Here is a 17,686-nt window from a genome sequence, read left to right as displayed (position 1 = left end):
CTGTATTTTGAGCAGAGACCGTTCATCAGGTGTGTGCATTGCACAAGGATACCAGAACAAAGTGGTTTTAACTAGCAGGAAAGGCAGAACATGGAGCCCTTCACTAGAAAAGGATGCTGGTTTGAGGTTTGTGCGAATATCTGATGGGAGTCTTTAAAATCACAAAGCAGCTTCATGGGGTAACTACTTCCACTAGTGGGGAAGTTCCACAATAAAAGACATATTGCCAAATACTACTTAACACAAGAGTTGAAAAAAACACACACAAAATACTGGAAATATGCATGTCAGGACGATACTTCTCCCACAGGATTGCAGGAATGGCTGAGGGAAATCAGATGCTTTTAAGGGTCAGCCAGATGAGTATCGATGGAGAAAGAAATAGGTTATGTTGACAGGGTTAGCCAATGATGAGAAGCGGATGGCACGGAGCATTAACAGCTTTTGGAAGAGTTTTGCAGAATAACGTAAAGTCTTCTGAAGGACGGACCAATGCTCAATTAAGTGGATTTGGGCACACAACTCAATGTTGATTTATCAACAATTCCCTGTAAGCACTTGTATTCTACACACAAATACTTCAGAATGGCACATGATAGCATTGTGAAAGTGCATTGCTCTATTTCACAATTTATCAAAATAAAGCAACTTCAGACAATTTAGTTCAATTACTTGAGGATGAGTAGAAAATAAATTTCACAGTTAGAATGAAATGATTCCACAATAGATGCACAAGAGTTCTTCACTGCTGTTATTAAAACTGAAACTTCTGAAATATTGGGGCATGACATGACAGTGAAAACTACATAAAGCACACTTTACCATTTAAGAATGCATTCAATTTTTACCATTGATCAATGAATCAGCAATGATCTTCCACAGACATTCTCAGTTGGTTATGAGCACTTCAGACTTTTAATTTTCATTAGTTAACATGATTGGCTCTTAAAGTTTCCAACAGATGTTTTACCACAGCTCAACAAATATGCTTGATGACAATGTTACGGTACTGGTAAGGCAAATTTCAAGAGGACAGGAAATCTTTGATGCAGGCCATTTTATAATTACCATAATTCAAATAACCAAAAAAAAACAATTTCAAGGAAAACGTATTTACATGCTGTATAAAATCTTGATAAATATTACACCATAATCTAGTTTAGAATCATGTCTGCGCAATTCAGGGACAATGTGCTTTAACTTTTGGTCAAAATATTCTACTTAGGCATTGAATGTATTCAATAATTCAGCACAATATTACTACCACATTATAGAAGCATATTACTACGTATCACAGAAGTATATTAACATACCATTTAAGTACATTAATGTACAGTACATTTCAAATCAAAGATTAGCATCATTCTGTGCACATATTTGGCACTTCAAAATAGAGAAGTCACAATGTTCACAAAATAAAGAGGATCCATGCATAAAGACAAAACATCGTTCTCATGAAAATCAGTCTCTGGTTAAATGGCTTAGAAAGCATCTGGAGCAAACAGATTTAAATTTGCTGCAAACAAATCACAAAATGCAATGCAACTACTCTTAAACTGTATGATAACCTGACATTTTAAGATTTTGGAGTTCAGTACTCCGAATGGTGTAAAAAGTGCATTTTGGAGATAATTTTCTTTGCACTGACAATTCAAAAAAAAATACACCATTGTGCACAGATTGAGCACCTCATATGCCTGCAGGCAATGGTGATTCAATTGGCTTGTCAACTGTTGATGTTAAAGCTAGTTCTATAGCAAAACCAATAGGTTTAAAAACAAAGATTACTTTATAACTGGATTAAAAACTGCTGCCAATGGGATTAATTGGGTTAAAAATTGGCAGCTGCCTGCAACGGATTGAAAGCCTGCAAGGATAAAATCAACTCAATGGCAGCTTGCTTTATGGTAGACTCCTATTAAAGTACAAAGGCATGGAATCAAGTCGAAGTCCAGGAGCTGCTAACGGTATGAAACTGCACACAGATTACATGAAAATGACTAATTTTCAGAGCTGCTATCGAAAAATGCAAGCACTTAATAGATAATATTTTGTCTGCATCATTGTAGGCCCAATCTCAGGGCTACAGGCAGTATGTTTTATTTGTATTATTGTCCTAATTATTAACTCCAGAAACAGGCAATTATAGAAATAAAATTCCAGCAGACCAAGACAAATATAGAGGCGGCAGCATTATCTCCTGGATTAATCTTTTGATTTAGCTGTAAATATCCCCCATCCTACATTTAACAGCTCTCAAAGCCTTGGACTGAGAAACAAACTTTTTTTCTCACCTATTAGTGTTAGTTTCTACCCACACAATATTGGTTAGCAATGGTTTTACAAAGATTGTAGCCATTTAAAAATAATCTCAGCATTTTTTTAAACAAAGTACCACCATTAACTACATCAACTATATTTAAAGTCATATGGAAAGTACATTCTATCATATTAGAATAGTTGTATTATATAGCTGATAATAAAAACAGCAGTTAGCACAGAACTGGTTAATGTGATGGTCCTAGGAACTTGATTGAGATATCTTAAATAATTTTCAATTATTTTAACATCGGAGATGCAAAAAAGGTTCCAGTTCGATTGAAGTTTATAGCTGATTTGCTTTTGCTTCCAAACCTGCAAGAAATAGAAAAATATTAATCTGGGAAGGGAACTTTTCTGGCAACTATACAACTGTTTTGCAAGTAAAAAAAAAAATATATAAAATGAAATCTGATAACAGCTTTGTGGATCAGAGCTTTTAATTCCCTTAAAGGAACATCAAGACTTGCAGTACTTTACTAAGCACACATACAAAATCATTGGTCATGTTCAGAATTCCAGATCAGCCTTAATTACATGGTTATGAATGATATTACTTATGTTTTTATGGTTCAATATTTTTATTATATTAATATAAATTGCATGAATACAAATACAAAATTCATAAGGATACAATACAAATTACATTACATTTAAATCACAGTATCCCATATTCCAAATCAATCACGTAAAAAAAGAATTTAATTATGAAATGAAATAAAATAAATTTTATTAAAAAAATATACCCCCACTACCAAAATGAGCTGGTTGGTTAAAAAAAAACCGTACCATATAATATTATAATAATAGCTCAGATCCATACTTCAGTAACAGTTCAAAGATTATGAAAATAACTCAGAAAGGGTCCCCATAACATTCGAAAATCATGTTTAGGGCTGGCTGGTGGCGCAATGACATCGGTGCCAGACCTGGGAGCAGAAGTTCCTGGGTTCGAAACCAGTCGGGTCCACTCCCGAGTATGCTTTCCATCCGTGCCAGGTTGTGTGTCGAGATTGCAACTCAACCTCGTAAAATAAAGGAAAAAATACTGCGAAAATGTCTGTGTGAGGAGTGGTGCGCCACACAGTCTCTCTCTCGTTCCATCCCTTGCAAAAGCCATGAAAAAGACATCGTCACAGACGCACACGCAAAAAAATCAATTGAAAATCATGTTTAGAATCTGAAATCGAACAACGAATCTTCTCTAGATATAGCCATAACATAACATCAGGTAGCCATTGAGCATGAGTGGGAGGGGCGGCCTCCTTCCACTTGAGCAAGATCATCCTCCTGGCCATAATAGACATAAGGGCCAATACAAGTGTCCCCTGCTTTTCGAACGTTTGCTTTACAAAACCTTGCTGTTACGAAAGACCTACACTAATTTCCTGTTTTCGCTAACAGAAGGTGTCTTCACTGTTATGAAAAAAGGCAGCGCACGCCCCGAGCAGCCAAGCTCCATCCCAAGAACTGCATTCTAGCCGGCATTGCTTAAACACGTGCCTGTGAGCAGCCGTTAGCAAGATGAGTTCTAAGGTATTGGAAAAGTCTAAAAGAGCTCGTAAAGGTGATACACTTAGCGTAAAACTAGACATAATTAAGCGTTTCGATTGTGGTGAACGAAGTAAGGACAAAGTGAGTTTGGCTCGTGGAAGTTAACGAAGATGATGTTGAAGAGGTTTTGCCATCCCATGACCAAGAACTGATAGACAAAGAGCTGATGCAATTGGAAGAGGAAAGGATAACAATCGAAACCGAATGCAGTAGCGAACGGACCGAAGGTGAAGTCGTCCGGGAACTGAACGTGAAGCAACTGCGTGAGATGATAGAAAAATGTGTGATGCTAGCAGTGAAGCATATTGTCGTTTTTCAAGCCTTCCACATCAGCCACAGCAAACAACGAACCTCGACCTTCGACATCGAGACAGGCAGACATAGAAGATGACGACCTGCCTGCCCTGATGGAAACAGACGACAATGAGATGACACCCCAAACCCTGGGCCACGGACCGATACATTGCAGCGAAGAATGCAGCGGTAGCTGGGATGCACCCAGCACATCTTTAAGAAAAAAGCCGAAATAAACAAGCTAATTAATTAGGTGCCACCCAGCACGTAAGTGTCGGCCCAGATCAGAGGCAATTCCCGACTGCGTCGCCTCTGATCTGGGCCAACATTTATGTGCCAGGCGGCACCTAATTAATTAGCTTGTAATTTTGGCTTTTTTCTTAAAGATGTGCTGGGTGCGTCCCGGCTACCGCTGCATTCTCCACGAATCAGTATCACAGTTTGCTACCCGGAGGTTGGAGACCACTGCACCACCCCAACCTGCGACGACTCAGCCTAACACACCATCATCAGTGTGCTCGGCGCTGTCTTCCTGATTCTGGTAAGTGATACTACACTGTACATACATTATTTCTACTTTATATAGGCTGTGTATTTTTGTGTTATTTGGTATGATTTGGCAGCTTCATAGCTAAAAGGTTACTGGAGATAGTATTTCTGCCAAGAGCGCTTGTGTGAGATTTTCGCTACGGAGAACAGTGCGGCAATCATTGTGGAAAAGCACTTCTACTTTATATAGGCTGTGTATTTATCATATCATTCCTGCTTTTACTATATATTACTGTTATTTTAGGTTTTATGTGTTATTTGGTATGATTTGGTAGGTTATTTTTGGGTCTGCGAACGCTCACAAATTTTTCCCATATAAATAAATGGTAATTTCTTCTTCACTTTACGACATTCCGGCTTACGAACTGTTTCATAGGAACGCTCTACCTTCGGATGGCGGAGGAAACCTGCACCCGCAAATTAGATGGCTTCAGTATTGTAGCACTATCCTCAATAATACCAAACATGGCAGTCAAGGGATTGGGCTTAAAACTAACATTGAAAAGTATAGACAAGGTTTGAAATACATCTTTCCAGAATTTTTCAAGGCTCAGACATGTCCAAAACATATGAATTAATGTGGCCACTCCATTAGTACATCAATCACAGTAAGGGGAAATACCTGCGTAGAAACGAGAGAGCTTGTCTTTAGACTTATGAACTCTATGTACCACTTTGAATTGTAATAAAGAATAACGAGCACATAATGATGAAGAGTTAACCAATTTTAAAATAATCTTCCAGCTCTCTTCAGATATGAAAATCTGTAAATCCTTTTCCCAGTCTCCTTTAATTTTATCTAAAGAAGCCTTTTTCAGTCCCAACAGCAGACTGTAAATGTAAGATATTGAACTGTTGTCAAAGGGTTTCAGATTAAAAATTGTATCTACTATATTCTTATCTGGACTTGTAGGAAATGTACATAATTGAGATCTTAAAAAATCTCTAATCTGTAAGTAATGAAAAGAGTATTGGAAAGGTTAAATTTCATTGAAAGTTGTACAAAAGAAGAGAGATTCCCTCCATCAAACAAATCCTGAAATCGTTTAATACCCAATCTATCCCATTCTCTAAAAGTCAATTATAGATGGTTTAAAAAAACAATTAGAAAAAAATGGGACTCGAGAGGGAGAATCTCAATAAACCAAAATGTTTTCTAAACTGTAACCAAATCCTCAAAGTATGTTTGACCACCACATTGTCAGTTAGCTTATTTAAAGATAAAGGAAGCAAGGATCCAAGTAAAGAAATAATGGAAAATTTCATAAGAGTTGACTTCCAAAGAGACCCATATAGGACAATTCTCATGGTTAATGTAATATATCCAGAACGTAATATTTCATATGTTAACTGCCCAATAATATAACATAAAATTGGGTAAGGCAAAGCCTCCATTGTTTGTTTTTTTTGAAGGTCAGCTTTATTTATATGATGTTTTTTATTCTTCCACCTATAGGAAAAAAGAATTGAATCCAAAGAGTCAAAAAAAGATTTAGGAATAAAAACAGGCACAGCCTGAAAAAGGTATATAAATTTAGGTAAGATATTCATTTTAATAGAATTAATCCGGCTAATCAGTGGTAAAGAGAGAGGTGACCAATTAAGCAACACACATCAAAGTTGCTGGTGAATGCAGCAGGCCAGGCAGCATCTCGAGGAAGAGGTGCAGTTGACGTTTCAGGCTGAGACCCTTCGTCAGGACTAACTGAAGGAAGAGTTAGTAAGGGATTTGAAAGTTGGAGGGGGAGATCCAAAATGATAGGAGAAGACAGGGGAAAAAGGAGGAAGGCACCTCCAACCTGATGGCATGAACATTGACTTCTCTAACTTCCGCTAATGCCCCACCTCCCCCTCGTACCCTATCCATTATTTATTTATATACACACATTCTCTCTCTCCCTCTGTCCCTCTGACTATACCCCTTGCCCATCCTGTGGGAACCCCCCCACCCGTCTTTCTTCCCGGACCTCCTGTCCCATGATCCTCTCGTATCCCCTTTGCCAATCACCTGTCCAGCTCTTGGCTCCATCCCTCCCCCTCCTGTCTTCTCCTATCATTTTGGATCTCCCCCTCCCCCTCCAACTTTCAAATCTCTTACTAACTCTTCCTTCAGTTAGTCCTGACGAAGGGTCTCGGCCTGAAACGTCGACTGCACCTCTTCCTAGAGATGCTGCCTGGCCTGCTGCGTTCACCAGCAACTTTGATGTGTGTTGCTTGAATTTCCAGCATCTGCAGAATTCCTCGTGTTTGCGTTAGGTGGCCAATTAAAGTGTTCTTTAACATAATTCATTGAAGTTAAAAAAATTTCCTTAAATAAATCTTTATAATTCTTAGTAATTGTTACTCCTAAATACTTAAATTGTTTTCTTAAAATTTTAAAAGGAAGGTTATTATCAGTTGGTATTAAATTGTTGAAAGGAAACAGTTCACTCTTATGTAAATTTAATTTATATGCTGAGAACTGACTAAAGTCAGTCAACAAATGGAACACAGATGGTAAAGAGGTTGTAACATTAGATATAAAAAGCAATAAGTCATCAGCATAAAGGGACACTCTATGGATAGTACCTCTCCTTAGGATACCAGTAATCTCTTTAGACTCTCGTAAAGCAATTGCTAAGGGTTCTAATACCAAATCAAAAAGCAGAGGGCTCAAAGGACAACCTTGTCTAGTCCCATGTTGGAGTTTAAAGGGTTTAGAATTCTGAAGATTAGTAAGAACCTGAGCAGAGGGAAATAAAGTAATTTAATCCAATGAATAAAATTCGGTCCAAATTTAAATTTTTCTAAGGATGTAAAAAGATAATTCCATTCAACTCTGTCAAAGGCCTTCTCCGCATCCAAAGATATCACACATTGATATTTCCTTAGATGGAGAATGCATAACATTTAACAAACGCTGTATATTAAAATGGGAATATCGATTTTTAATAAATCTTATCTGAACATCCGAAACTATAGAAGATATAATATTTTCAAGTTTGCGAGCCAACACTTCAGATAAAATTTTAGTATTAAAATTAAGTAAAGAGATGGGTCTATTCGAAGAACATTCAGTAGGATTCTTATTCTTTTTAAGAATGAGCGAAATGGAAGCTTCGTAAAAAGACTGCAGTAACCTTCCTACCTTAAAGGAATCAGTAAGGGTAGAACAGAAGTGTGGTATAAGCAAGAAGGTAAAAGCCTTATAAAACTCTCCAGAGTAGTGGTCACCAACCTTTTTAAGCCCAAGATCCCCAACCTTGACCTCAGTGAAAGGCAAGATCTACCTACTAAATCCTTCAGAGAAAAAACAGCTCAGATTGTACTTCCAATTTGAGGCCTTTTATTTGGGCGAATTGTATTTGAATTATACAAAATACTTTTGTCAAACTTTCAAATTAATTCAAACAAGTAAACACTGTAACTAGCATATCAAACAGACCATAGCTGTCTTTCTTTAAGAATATTACAATACTGCACACCTTTAATTCTGTTTCCTTATTTAATTTTATTTCAACATAGAAACATAGAAAATAGGCGCAGGAGTAGACCATTCGGCTGTTCGAGCCTGCACCGCCATTCAGTATGATCATGGCTGATCATCCAACTCAGAACCCTGTACCAGCCTTCCCTCCATACCCCCTGATCCCTTTAGCCACAAGGGCCATATCTAACTCCCTCTTAAATATAGCCAATGAACTGGCCTCAACTGTTTCCTGTGGCAGAGAATTCCACAGATTCACCACTCTCTGTGTGAAGAAGTTTTTCCTCATCTCAGTCCTAAAAGGCTTCCCCTTTATCCTCAAACTGTGACCCCTTGTTCTGGACTTCCCCAACATTGGGAACAATCTTCCTGCATCTAGCCTGTCCAATCCCTTTAGGATTTTATACGTTTCAATAAGATCCCCCCTCAATCTTCTAAATTCCAACGAGTATAAGCCTAGTTGATCCAGTCTTTCATCATATGAAAGTCCTGCCATCCCAGGAATCAATCTGGTGAACCTTCTTTGTACTCCCTCTATGGCAAGGATGTCTTTCCTCAGATTAGGGGACCAAAACTGCACACACAATACTCCAGGTGTGGTCTCACCAAGGCCTTGTACAACTGCAGTAGTAACTCCCTGCTCCTGTACTCGAATCCTCTTGCTATGAATGCCAGCATACCATTTGCCTTTTTCACCGCCTGCTGTACCTGCATGCCCACTTTCAATGACTGGTGTACAATGACACCCAGGTCTCGTTGCACCTCCCCTTTTCCTAATCGGCCACCATTCAGATAATAATCTGTTTTCCTGTTTTGCCACCAAAGTGGATAACCTCACATTTATCCACATTAAATTGCATCTGCCATGAATTTGCCCACTCACCTAACCCATCCAAGTCACCCTGCATCCTCTTAGCATCCTCCTCACAGCTAACACTGCCGCCCAGCTTCGTGTCATCCGCAAACTTGGAGATGCTGCATTTAATTCCCTCATCCAAGTCATTAATATATATTGTAAACAACTGGGGTCCCAGCACTGAGCCTTGCGGTACCCCACTAGTCACCGCCTGCCATTCTGAAAAGGTCCCGTTTATTCCCACTCTTTGCTTCCTGTCTGCCAACCAATTCTCTATCCACAACAATACCTTACCCCCAATACCATGTGCTTTAAGTTTGCACACTAATCTCCTGTGTGGGACCTTGTCAAAAGCCTTTTGAAAATCCAAATATACCGGGGGACTTCCGGGTCATCAAGGGAATGGCGGCGTAAGGAAAAGGTCTCTCAACAAAAAAGGTAAACTGCCCCATAATCGAATTTAGACAAATACTTAATATTGCATAACTATATTAATAAAAGGGGCAAGCATGATGTCTAAGAACAAGATTAAAAAGTCAGCTCCGAAGGCTGATAAACATAAAGAGACGCAGCAAGGCGACAGGCCTAGCTCCCCCACGGCAAGCCAGGACGGAGATAATGAGGGGGAATCGGTGACTCTGTCCTTAATTCTCGGAGAGATTCGCGAGTTCCGACAAGATAACAGCAAACAGCTGGAAGATATTAAAGGAGAAATTGTAAAAACTAACTCGCGGATAGATGAAGCCGAAGCGAGGATTGTTGGAATTGAAGAGAAGCTACAAAACGCAGAGGAGGTGATAGCAGAAATGCTGAAGCTGCAAGACCAGCTCCAGTGGAAACTAATAGATCAAGAAGGCCGTTCGAGAAGGGAAAATGTGAGGATTTACGGAGTTCCCGAAGGAACTGAAGGTAAACCCGGATTGATGATTTCCTTCGTGGAGAAGCTACATAGAGAGAACCTTGATATACCGGCCGCAAAAGACCTACAGATAGAAAGAGCTCACCGCGCATTGGCACCACAGCCTCCAGCAGGCGCCCAGCTCAGATCGATTCTGGTCAGATTTCTCAGTTACAGAACGAAGGAAGAGGTGCTTAAAAGGGCATGGCAAAAGAAAGGTTTCATGTGGAACAACTGTAAAATCAGTTTAGACCACGACTACGCACCGAGGATTCTTGCCAGACGGAAGGAATATACGGAAACACGGAGAGTCCTGAAGGAAACCAACATCAGATTTCAGACCCTGTATCCAGCTCGGCTGAGAGTCTTTTACGACGAAGGGACAAAAACTTACGCTACGGTGGAGGAGGCAACATTGGACCTGGCGGACCGGGGACTACCTATTAAAGTTATCACCCAACCGGAGTCGCTACTGGAGAGGATTCGGCAGAAGTCGTGGCAGTTAGTGCAGCGAGGACGCTCCACACGAACCAGAGTGTCAAACTACAAGGAAAAGCTGCAAATATTCAGACGCGAATGTACAGAGAACACAGATTAATTATGAGAAATGACTGAAAAGAGTAAATCGGACTTAAAGGTAAAATGAAAACTGGTAACTGAAAATAAACTAGACGGAATAACTTGAATGATAGCAATATGGTCGAGACATAAATAGGAGAAAATTCTCTATGATTATTTAATCTGCTGAGGGCCCTCTAACACAGGGTGAAGATAGAGGTTATCCCTCTGAACTGAGGCGGGTCGGTGCTCAGGCCTCACTGTGGGAAGTCGGGAAAAATTTTCAAATGTTGCACGTTCAAAAATGTCTTGGGTGTGGTTATATGTCTTGGTTTACTGTTGAGAAGGGATTGCTTACTGTTTGGTTCGAAAAGGAGTGTTTTTTTTTCTACTAGAGAAAAATGCAAACTGAATTGGTAAAAATAATTTCCTATAATGTTAATGGGGTTTTGAATCCAATTAAAAGAAATAAGATTATGTCTAAATTGAAAAAAGAGAGGGCACAAATAGCTTTCCTCCAGGAAACACATATGAGCCAATCTGAACATGGAAAATTAAAAAGAATGGGCTTTAAGCATGTATTTTATTCATCATATAAACTGAGTCACAAAAGAGGGGTAGCTACTTTAATATCAAGTACTCTTAATTATGAACATATTTCAGAGACTAGAGGCAAAGAAGGACGGTTCGTAAAAATCACAGGAAGAATAGAAGGTACAGAAATAACATTGCTGAATGTTTATGCTCCTCCAGGTTGTGAATGGTCATTTTATAGACACATTTTTGACCTAATGGTCAGTTCTCAAGGGGTAGTAATTTGTGGAGGGGATTTTAATATTAGATTAAATCCTATATTAGATTCTTCAAGAATAGTTACTCAGAATAAACCTCTGACTCAGAAAGTGAATTCATTGATGAAGGAGTTGGGAATTATAGCTGTCTGGAGGGAATTACACCCTACTAGTAAAGATTATACATATTACTCTTTCCCTCATTCAGCCTATTCAAGGATAGACTATTTCTTTATCTTTAATACAGATAGACTCAGGATAAAAAACTGTAATATTGCAACAATTGATCTGTCGGATCATAGCCCAGTCTCTATGTCTCTAATCCTGGAAAGGAAAATGAGGAAAACACTATGGAGGCTAAACTCACATATACTCAATAACCCTAAAGTAATGGAGAGATTAAGGGGAGAAATCAAGGAATATCTAGACCTTAATGACACGGGAGAAACATCACCAGTGATCTTATGGGATACATTGAAAGCTGTACTGAGAGGGAAAATTATTTCCATTACCATTCACATGAAAAAAATCAATGCACAAAAATTAGCAGACCTTCAAGGAAAATTAAAACAACTTCAAGTTGTAGATAGCAACAAAAGTAATTCAAATCGAAAACAGGAAATTAGGAAATTGCAAAGTGAAATTGACAATATTTATACGTTGGAAACTCAAAGAAATTTTCTTTACCTGAGACAAAACAATTATGAAGTAGGAGGTAAATCAGCTAGATTATTAGCATATAAATTACGAAAACAACAAGCAGACAATACAATTCATAAAATAAAGAATCCAAAGACAAAGCTTGTGGAGAGTACAATAGGGAAAATTCAAGAGAGTTTTGAAACATATTATCGAGAGCTGTACTCCCAACCCCGGGCCCCCAATGAGCCCTATATAGACAGTGTATTGAATTTTTTAGATCTACCTAAACTTACAGATTTACAAAATGAAAGTTTATTAGAACCAGTAACTGTCAAAGAACTGAACGTGGCCATCTCTAGGTTAAAGGCTGGAAAGTCCCCGGGTTCTAATGGGTTTACCTCAGAGTGGTACAAGTCCCTGAAGACACAGTTAGCCCCATTACTACTTAACACCTTTAATTGGATCTTGCAGAGAGGAGAAACTCCACCTTCCTGGAGAGAAGCGATTATTTCAGTTATTCCTAAAGAGGGTAAAGGTAAACTAGAATGTGGCAATTATCAGCCAATTAGTGTTCTTAACTTAGATTACAAACTATTTACATCTATATTAGTGCGCAGATTGGAAAAGCTTTTACCTGGCCTAATCCACTTAGACCAGACTGGATTTATTCAACAAAGACAAACACAGGACAACATAAGGAGAACTCTGCACATATTAGAACAGGTTAATAAGAACGAGACAGAGACAATGGTAGTAGGATAGGACGCTGAGAAAGCTTTTGATTCGGTTAGTTGGGCATTCCTATACCGAGTGTTAGGAAGATTCAGCTTTCAAGAAAATTTTATTAAAGTAATTCAGACTCTATATGACAGCCCTACAGCCCGAATTAAGATAAATGGGGACCTCTCTGACTCCTTCATCTTAGAGAGAGGCACTAGACAGGGATGCCCAATTTCTCCTCTCCTTTTTGCGCTATATATTGAACCGCTTGCCCAACTAATAAGACAGAGCGAAATCGTAAAAGTTATCAAGGTGGCAGGGATTGAACAGAAAGTGGCATTATTCGCAGATGATGTTTTGGTCTATCTGAGTGAACCAGAAAAATCATTTATAGGATTGTTTACACTGTTGGATGACTTTGGGAAAATATCAGGTTATAAAATAAATGTAAAGAAAACGCAGGTTATGTCCCTAAATTATACACCATCCAAAAAATTGCAGGATACATATGATCTTAAGTGGGAAGCTAAATCATTAAAATATTTAGGAATAACCCTGCCGAAGGATCTTTCAACACTGTCACAGGTAAATTATCGGCCATTAATCTCAGAGATAAAAGCAGATATGCATGGATGGAATCTTATCCCCTTTTTAAGTTTAAATTCAAGGATAAATACTATAAAAATGAATATTCTTCCTCGGTTATTGTATCTTTTCCGTACTTTACCGGTGGAGGTGGATGATAATCAATTCAGGGAATGGGACAAATGGATTTCCTGCTTCATTTAGCAAGGAAAGAAACCTAGAATTCGATATAACACCTTACAGTTAGGGAAGGAAGGAGGAGGTATGGTTCTTCCTTGCCTGAGAAATTATTTTTATGCCTCACAGATAACCCCTCTGTTATATTGGTGTAATAGGAAATATAAGGCTAGATGGAAGGAAATAGAATTTGGATTAGTTGACAGTTTTCCTCTTCAGGCCTCAATAGCTGACAAAGGATTAATGGCCCAGTTGGAAAAATTTAAAAACGCTTGGATAAATCTTACATTAAAAGTACGGCAGAAGGTGGTTAATTCATGTGGAATTAATAACATGTTAAGACTCTTTAGATGGTGTGCATATGATACCGAATTCCTTCCCAACAGAGGAGATAAAAGATTTGAGCTATGGATAAAGAAAGGTCTTACAACCTACCTCTCATTTATAGATAAAAGAGTATTACAAAGTTTCCAAATCCTGCAGGACAAACATGGCCTAGAACATAATGACTTTTTTAGGTACCTTCAAGTATGAAACTATGTTAACCAGAGTTGTAGATATACAGACCTATCAACAGTAGAATTAGAATTTTTCAAGATTCTGAATTCGGCTTGCAGTTCAATACCTAGTAAATCAGTTCTCGATTATATAATGCACACTCCCATGCTAAAAATGTAAATACACTGTATATTAAAGAGAAGTGGGAGAAAGAAGCGGGGTTGGTACTTTCAGAGGAGGCTTGGGAGAAAATCTGCAGCTTTCAATGGTCCTCGACTAATTCTTTGACTTGGAGAGAACATTGTTGGAAAAACATTATAAGATACTTCAAGACCCCATATCAGGAAAAATATAAAGATACAAATGTGATGTGTTGGAGAAGGTGCGGCTCCAAGGAGGCAAATCATTTTCATATTTTTTGGGATTGCCCTAAATTAAGTCTATTTTGGGAAGGTATTCATAGAACATTAGTTAAGGTACTTAGGTCCCAGATACCTCTGAACTTTGAGACGCTCTATTTGGGGCATGTATTGTTTCTTGAACAGAAGGAAGATATAAAGTTGCTGCAGGCCCTCTTAGCGGCAAGTAAGAAATCAATCACTAGAAAATGGCTAAATCCAATACCACCTACATTAGAAGATTGGTACGAAATTATCTTGGAAATATTTAAAATGGAAAAGTTGACTTACTCCCTGAGAACTCAAAAAGAAAAATTTTATCAAATCTGGAATAAATGGATTGAATATATAACCCCAATGCGAGCAGACTTTAGATGACTCTCCTAATGATTTATACTGCTCTTCTCATCAACACAGTAATATTGCTAACGTAAGCACCCCTAGTCTAAATGTTTGTTTTTTTTGTTTTCTTTTGGAAAATAGAGAATTAACACAAGTAAAGGGAAAGATTTGGGAAAGGGATAAAAAAAAAGAAAAAATTAAGTAAATAAGTACATAGGGATTGGATAATTATGTCTGCGGGCAGGAGCAAGCATGAACAAATTAGGATATAAACACCTACAATGGTTGATACATAGGCTTATATACAACATTTTGGACCAGTGGAAATGGTCCAGAAGGGTTATATGGAAACTATTATTACCATTTTTCTTAACAACTAATTTCATTACTTAGCCTAATAGGTTAGATTTACCACAGTACATAATTATCTATTTAAATGTTTATTTTCCTTTTATATCATCTCAATGTGTACTTAAGAACGTATAAATAATTGTAGTTTTATACATATAAAAAATGAAAAAGGTTGTGTGTGTGAAAAAAGTACATTTGTGAATTCCTTATCCAAATAAAAATAAAATTAAAAAAAAATCCAAATATACCACATCCACTGGTTCTCCCCTATCCACTCTACTAGTTACATCCTCAAAAAATTCTATGAGATTCATCAGACATGATTCTCCTTTCACAAATCCATGTTGACTTTGTCCGATGATTTCACCACTTTCCAAATTGTGCTGTTATCACATCTTTGATAACTGACTCAAGCATTTTCCCTACCACCGATGTTAGACTCACCGGTCTATAATTCCCCAGTTTCTCTCTCCCTCCTTTTTTTAAAAAGTGGGGTTACATTAGCCACCCTCCAATCCTCAGGAATTAGTCCAGAATCTAAAGAGTTTTGAAAAATTATCACTAATGCATCCACTATTTCTTGGGCTACTTCCTTAAGCACTCTGGGATGCAGACCATCTGGCCCCGGGGATTTATCTGCCTTTAACCTCTTCAATTTATCTAACACCACTTCCCTGCTAACATGTATTTCCCTCAGTTCCTCCATTTCACTGGACCCTCTGTCCCCTACTATTTCTGGAAGATTATTTATATCCTCCTTAGTGAAGACAGAATCAAAGTAATTATTCAATTGGTCTGCCATGTCCTTGGTCCCCATAATCAATTCATCTGTTTCTGTCTGTAGGGGACCTACATTTGTCTTAACCAATCTTTTTCTTTTCACATATCTATAAAAGCTTTTACAGTCAGTTTTTATGTTCCTTTTCCTAATTAAGCCCTTTGTCCTCCTCTGCTGGACTCTGAATTTCTCCTAGTCCTTAGGTGAGCCACTTTTTCTGGCTAATTTGTATGCTTCTTCTTTGGAATTGATACGATCCCTAATTTCTCTTGTCAGCCACAGGTGCACTACCTTCCCTGATTTATTCTTTTGCCAAACTGGGGTGAACAATTGTTGCAGTTCATCCATGCGATCTTTAAATGCTTGCTATTGTATATCCACCGTCAACCCTTTAAGTGTCATTTGCCAGTCTATCTCAGCTAATTCACGTCTCATACCTTCAAAGTTACCCCTCTTTAAGTTCAGAACCTTTGTTACTGAATTAACTATATCACTCTCCATCTTAATGAAGAATTCCACCATATTATGGTCACTCTTACCCAAGGGGCCTCTCACGACAAGATTGCTAATTAACCCTTCCTCATTGCTCAATACCCAGTCTAGAATAGCCTGCTCTCTAGTTGGTTCTTCGACATGTTTGTTCAGAAAACTATCCCGCATACATTCCAAGAAATCCTCTTCCTCAGCACCTTTACCAATTTGGTTCACCCAATCTATATGTAGATTGAAGTCACCCATTATAACTGCTGTTCCTTTATCGCACGCATTTCTAATTTCCTGTTTAATACCATCCCCAACCTCACCACTACTGTTAGGTGGCCTGTACACAACTCCCACCAGCCCTTTAGTGTTTTTCTGCCCTTCAGTGTTATGCAGCTCTACCCATATTGATTCTACATCCTCCCGGCTAATGTCCTTCCTTTCTATTGCGTTAATCTCCTCTCTAACCAGCAATGCTACCCCACCTCCTTTTCTTTCATGTCTATCCCTCCTGAATATTGAATATCCCTGAATATTGAGCTCCCATCCTTGGTCATCCTGGAGCCATGTCTCTGTGATCCCAACTATATCATATTCATTAATAACAATCTGCACTTTTAATTCATCCACCTTGTTACGAATGCTCCTTGCATTGACACACAAAGCCTTCAGGCTCGCTTTTACAACACTCTTAGCCCTTATACAATTATGTTGAAAAGTGGCCCTTTTTGATTTTTGCCCTGGATTTGCCGGCCTGCCACTTTTACTTTTCACCTTACTACTTCTTGCTTCTACCCTCATTTTATACCCCTCTGTCTCTCTGCACTTGTTCCCATCCCCCTGTTGTGAACTAATCTCCTCTCTCCTAGTCTCTTTAATTTGATTCCCACCCCCCCAACCATTCTAGTTTAAAGTCACCTCAGTCGCCCTTGCAAATCTCCCTGCCAGGATATGAAAAATAAATGAATAAAAATTGACTGTTGCACTCAGTGTGATGACTGGGGCTGAATACTTTCTGCTAGTTCCCTGAAATTTGGCTCAGAACTACAGACAGCCAGTCTGAGACAGTCTGTGAGGTACAGGGTTGCCAACTATCCCGTATTCCCCCCGCTAAGGTAGAACGTTCCTATGAAACCGTTCGTGCCGAAATGCTTTACGCCGAAGCAATTACCATTAATTTATATGGAAAAAAATTTTGAGTGTTCCCAGACCCAAAAAAAATAACCTACCAAATAACACATAAAACCTAAAATAACACTTAACATATAGTAAAAACAGGAATGATATGATAAATACACAGCCTATATAAAGTAGAAATAATGAAAATTAAGCCAAAACCGATTTGTGGGGTTTAAAAAAAAAAAAAAAAAAAAAAAAAAATCAGCACGTACGTGCATACAGGTGCCTGCGCAAGACTTCATGGTCATGGT

General features: G+C 38.4%; 1 protein-coding gene across 2 annotated transcripts in view; it reads right to left on the bottom strand.

The window, feature by feature from the left end:
• Positions 1-789: 789 nt before the first annotated feature.
• The window catches only part of racgap1 (Rac GTPase activating protein 1), a 62,103-nt gene continuing 45,206 nt past the window's right edge, over positions 790-17,686 (bottom strand). The window contains exon 18 of one of the 2 annotated variants that reach the window (XM_072249252.1): positions 790-2,634. In XM_072249252.1, coding sequence (XP_072105353.1) covers positions 2,559-2,634 — 76 coding nt within the window. In that variant the 3' untranslated portion in view covers positions 790-2,558. The remainder of the gene's footprint in view (positions 2,635-17,686) is intronic. The other variant, XM_072249253.1, reaches the window with a different exon arrangement.

Source organism: Mobula birostris, chromosome X (genome assembly GCF_030028105.1).
Source record: "Mobula birostris isolate sMobBir1 chromosome X, sMobBir1.hap1, whole genome shotgun sequence".
In the NCBI taxonomy this organism is placed as follows: domain Eukaryota; kingdom Metazoa; phylum Chordata; class Chondrichthyes; order Myliobatiformes; family Myliobatidae; genus Mobula; species Mobula birostris.
This window is presented reverse-complemented; position numbering and strand designations above follow the sequence as displayed.